Source organism: Tenrec ecaudatus, chromosome 15 (assembly GCF_050624435.1).
Source record: "Tenrec ecaudatus isolate mTenEca1 chromosome 15, mTenEca1.hap1, whole genome shotgun sequence".
Lineage (NCBI taxonomy): Eukaryota > Metazoa > Chordata > Mammalia > Afrosoricida > Tenrecidae > Tenrec > Tenrec ecaudatus.
In genome coordinates, this window is record NC_134544.1 from 11,488,979 (window position 1) to 11,494,187 (window position 5,209).

Sequence of the window (5,209 nt, forward strand, 5' to 3'; positions counted from 1 at the left end):
TCCTCCCTCTCGCTGGCAGTACCATGAAGGTGTATATATACAGGGCTTGGCTCCCAGGCCAGGCGGATACTGCTTACTCATAGAGGTTAAGTGCCTTTCCAGGTAGAGGAGAGTTGCTATCTATTCATACACACACACACATACCCGAGCATTCCTTTATATCAAAAAGCCCCAAAATGCTCCAAGACTGGGTCAGTATCACCCCTTGGAGAAGTCTGAGAAGGAACACTTCACCGAGGCAGAAACCGAATCGGTTAAAAAGGGAGACACGTGGACAGCTGTGGTTTCCTCCAGCCAGCCATGTTCCCATTGTGGTGGGGGAGTGGCTGTGTGTTTGTTTTTTTGCTTTTCCATCAGTACATTTCCACGGAAGGCTCAGGGCTAGGAGTACACACCCTCCTGGCCAGTCCCGTACATGTCTGCAAGCCGTTTAAAGCGAGGGCCCCAGTCACTGAGGTAATCGTAATTCTGATCAGAGTTTGAGCTGATGGAATCTAAGGAGCTGAGAGACTCGGCCACAGAGCCATTTCCTTCGAAGGCATAGGTCTGCAAAGAATCATAAGGGGGGGCACAGGGATCCACATCAGCCTCCTTCAGTCTTTCCCAAATAAATTCCCTAAAAATGACATTATCCGGGATGCTTTTAAATGCAGGTCGACTCAAGAACTGGATCTCTGGAGTCACATCCCTGCGGGTCTTGGTGTCTCTGATGACATTGAGGTTCCTCAGGGCAGCCATGTCGAACGCCTCCGTGTCTTCCTCTCCTCCACCTTCATCGTCATACCGGACGATGTTTTCTCGGATGTCCCTCTCCTCATCAAAGATCAGGGGCTCTTTTTTCCGTCTCCTCATCGTGACGATAAGCAGAATTAACACTGAAAGGATGAGAAGGGGGGAGAGTTTCAGTCAATCATCCACTGGTCCTCCTCACACAGGCGTGAGGCCTAAGGTCTCGACCCACCGAGGCGCTTCCTGTCCCAGGGGATGGAGTCGCTCACGTACTTGTGTGGAAACTCACAGCAGTGGGTGACTAAAAGGATTCTGAAGGCTTCAAAACAGAATGTTTCATACATCAAGAAACTCCTGTCCACACCTATTCAGAATTCAAATCTTCCTTTTCAATGTAACACCCAAGGCATTTGCTAGCCCAGTCCATGCTAAGTATAATTTCAGTGTCATGACAGAAAAAGGATGTGTGTGTGTGTGTGTGCTCCTTAATTGCCAGAGAGGCAAAATGGCATTCCTCAATGTTGTGTGTCTAATTTCACAACTTCAATTTCAGAAGGAAATGGATGACAGTGTTTCATCCAGTTCTTTGAAGAAATACCTAGTCCTTGTCTGTGAACGCAGCTGTTCAATAAAGTCCTGCGTGCCAGGCAGGATATACACAGATTAAAAGCTTCTCTCTAAGAAATTGAGCCCTGCTTTTCATGGATGAAATGCTGAACCTAAGTGTTATGCATTACACCCTCTGAGAGGGCACACACAGGTTGTGAGGGCTTTTCAGCATCGGCCAAAGGTAGATTAAAGAAATCCATCATCCCATTAACATTAGGAATCTTTTTCCCCCTGTATCAAATGTAATAATCAAATTGAGAAGCACGTGGTTGTGCAGGGAAGCACCGAGCAACTGCCAGGGTTGCTCTTCGCGTTTGAACAATATGATGATCCTGTTTTTCTAAGAGTTGGCCGGAGAAGGGTCCTGCGCTGGCTTGGAGTCAATGCTGCTGGACTCAGGAACACACATGATGGCCCAGGGACTTCATGGTCCACCAGGTTGACGTGGGAGAGTTGTTTTTAGAACGTAGTTTCCAAACATACATGAAAATCTACCTTTAGTTCCCTGACTCCAAACGCAATCAATGTTAAGGACATTTCCTGCTCCCCTCCTCTCCCCTGCCCTGGGCTGTCAGAAAGGCTCACATTTTACACCAAAGTGATAATTTTTTGAGGTACATTAGGCCCATCTTTATTTAAAGAGAGGGTTGAAAAATAGCATATTTCTAATATTTAAAGTGCCTTTGTAAAGGTCTTATTTGACATTAATAATACATTATAAAAAGCATACCCCCCCACAAAAGGACATTGGTTTACGCCCCCAAAATGTAAAAACCAGAATGGTAAGTATGTATTTAATTTCCAATGGAGCGAACTCATGCTCTTCCATGGAACTTCCATAGGTTCTTAGGCAGTTGCCGTCAGCTTCTCCACACTCTGAACACAAAAGTGACAGAGGAAGAACTTTTTACTGGAAACCTTGGAAAGGGTTTGGAAACAAAGTTTTCATTGTGGCCCTCCTTTTCTTAGCCCATTGGGTGCTGACCAGTACCCACCACATAAACGACCCTGGCAGCCTCCTCTAGAGAAATGGCGATACGGTTCTGGTCCTTATAGGCTACCCTCCTATCCTGGTGGGCCACATCTATGACTAGGTTCCTGGTCATGACTATTTACTACATTTTAAGTGCTTCCCAATGGGTAGCTATGTAGTTCAGAAACTACTGCTCACAGGGTATCATGAAAAATTAGGAACAGAGCTCTCAGAAGGCCCAGCGATTCCATTCCTAGGTGTATACACAGGAGCCTTTAAAGCAGCAACGCAAACAAACACACATACACGAGTGTGCATTCCAGCATTATTCCTGATAGCCCAAAGGTCTAAACAACCTCCATGTCCAACAATGGACAAGCAGATACACAAACAAGTGGTGCAGACATATAATGGCAGGTGTCCATCAGGGGAAGAAAAGGAGACCTAACACACACCCCACAGCACGAAGGGTCCTGGGTAATCTGAGGCTGGAGGATGTCAGTCAAATGCAAAGGGGAACATATTGTGTGATCTCTCTTATAGGAAACAATGAAAACATGCCAATGCAAAGAGACCAACGTTTATCAACGGTTACGTGGCATGCGAGACAGGCGGGGAATCAATGTGTAGGAAGGAGCGAGTTTCTGGTTTTGGTGATGGGGAATGTGACAAGAATTATGGGTGCTGGGGGTATGCATGATTAAAGTCATTACTATCACTAAACCGTCTACCTAAAAAATGCTAAGCTGCCACACTTATTATATATCAGGATTCTGCCAGAGTTCATGGAAAATGCACATTCTGCACAAAAACTACGCATGGATTTCAAAGACTCTGGGCACCGAAGTGACCTGGAACTAATGTGCTGCAATAAGTCTGAACAGGATTCAGTTGGAGGCAGTAAGAGGGACAAGGCATCAGGTTGCAAAGAGCCCCTCTCAGGGAAACATGAGCTGTGCTAAAATTGAGGGAAGGAAAACTTTGCATTTATGGGGAAACTGGCTCGGGTGGGAGAATGGTAAAATCACTGATGCCTGACAGACAGGTTAGGGGAACAACAACCCACAGAAATCAGCAGTGTGCACATGGTTAGCTACTTTTGAAGAAGGGAAGAGGCAATGTTGAAAATGGGGTCCACAGTGGCCATTCACCCACACTAATTTGTGAGCAAAACCACAATCTTGTCTGTGCTCTATTTGACGATGATCCACAGACCCTATAGATAACATGAGAGACTATCAATTGCAATGATTTACACAGTTCAAATGGAAAATTCAAACTTTTTTCTCAATGGTGGCCAAAATTGCTTCACCAAGGTCAGCTGAGGACAAGATTAGAGTTTCAATGGAAATTTTCAAGCTGTGAGATCAAGATTCTGTAACATTTCTTCAAAGGTTTGTCACAGAAGATGGATCATGGCTTTGGCAAAGCAATGTGAGTCAACGGCCAAGCAAAGGAATGGCTCCTAGTGTGGAAGTGGTCTAGTCAAGCAAGAGCAGAGGAGCAGGGCTGCTGCTTTTTGGATGCTTGAGGAATTTTGCTTGTTGACTTCCTGGAGAGCCAAAGGATGATGGTGACATCTATTTATTCTGAGGATGTTTTGAAAAAATTCAGAAAGCTTTAGCAGAGAAATGCCCAGCAAAGTTTCACCAGAGTCATCCTTCTCCAGCACAGCGATGCTCCTGCCCATTCCTGTCACCATGGGGGCAATGTGGAAAAATATTTTGATGGGGAATCATGAGGCATCCACCTTGCAGTGCTGATTTGTCTCCTTGGGACATATTTCCTAATCTTAAATTATTTTTCTTTATAAGGCACCTGTTTTCTTCAGTTCATAATGCATGAAAGATTCATTATTGATATGACCAAATTCCCAGGACCCCAGTCCTTTAGGGAGGGATGGACTAAATGGCTGGCGTCGGTCATCACTTACAAAAGTGTCTCGAACATGAAAGAAGCTTATGTTGAGAAATAAAATTTGTTTTCTTTTCATTACCTTTACAAAACCTTTGGAAGCTCCTTCATGCTTATGCTTAAATTCTTAAAATATAAAAGGCTTTAAAAAATCTCTAGCTCATTCTATTTCCATAGGCAGACTGCTCCTCTACTTCCTTCGACATAAAGTTGATCCGTATCTCCTCTTTTTACTGTACTACTTGCCTTCAAATTATTAGTATATCCATCATTCCAGGGCCTTGTAATTCCTGAGGTTACAACAAGAAGGCTTTGGCTGTGCCATTGATACACTTGGATAAAAAAAAAAGTTTAGAATTTCTACATACTGGCTGTTTGAGTGGAGGCAAGTAACTTAAAGTGAGCCTAACTCTATGTGACAAAGTAAGACAATTTCCATGTTCACAGTGAGGGTGAAAGAAATGGAGGTTTGGGGATGATGCAAGAACAGTTAGTAAGGTACCAGGCACTGATTCCTGGGAATCCCTCATGTGTCAGAGTAGAATGTGGATTTATGGGCCTTTCCAAGCAGTGCCCTTTCAAACACAAGTCACCAGTCCATGATTCTGAGGCATTTGTGGGTGGGTGTTATTCATGGACCATTCCATCTCAGTGATGGAAACTTTTCACTTACTTCTCCACAAACAAAAGTGACTGCAACGGAATACAATGCAATCAAAAAAAGTGTCTTCTTGAGGAATCAAATGGAGTAGGGCATAGAGAGGAGGGTTGGGTATCAGAGTACAGAGACAGGGTGGCTTGATAAGGCAGGTGAAAATAATAAACCTGTTACACTGATTGAAGAGCAAGGTTGAGGGGAAGCCATGTACCTTGGATGTGTGTAAGAATAAGGGGGATATGAAGTGAGTAACAATTACATAATAATTGCTTGCTCCTTTGATTTATGTCAGTGTCTAAGTAGGCAATATATTTCTAATGTATTCT

The 5,209-nt window shown here is 44.0% G+C and overlaps 1 protein-coding gene across 1 annotated transcript; it reads right to left on the bottom strand.

The window, feature by feature from the left end:
• Window positions 1–294: 294 nt before the first annotated feature.
• On the bottom strand, window positions 295–870 carry LOC142427358 (cadherin-7-like). Its single transcript, XM_075532614.1, has one exon. The coding sequence runs from the start codon at window positions 850–852 to the stop codon at window positions 382–384; it is 471 nt and encodes a 156-aa protein (XP_075388729.1). The 5' UTR covers window positions 853–870; the 3' UTR covers window positions 295–381.
• Window positions 871–5,209: the final 4,339 nt, after the last annotated feature.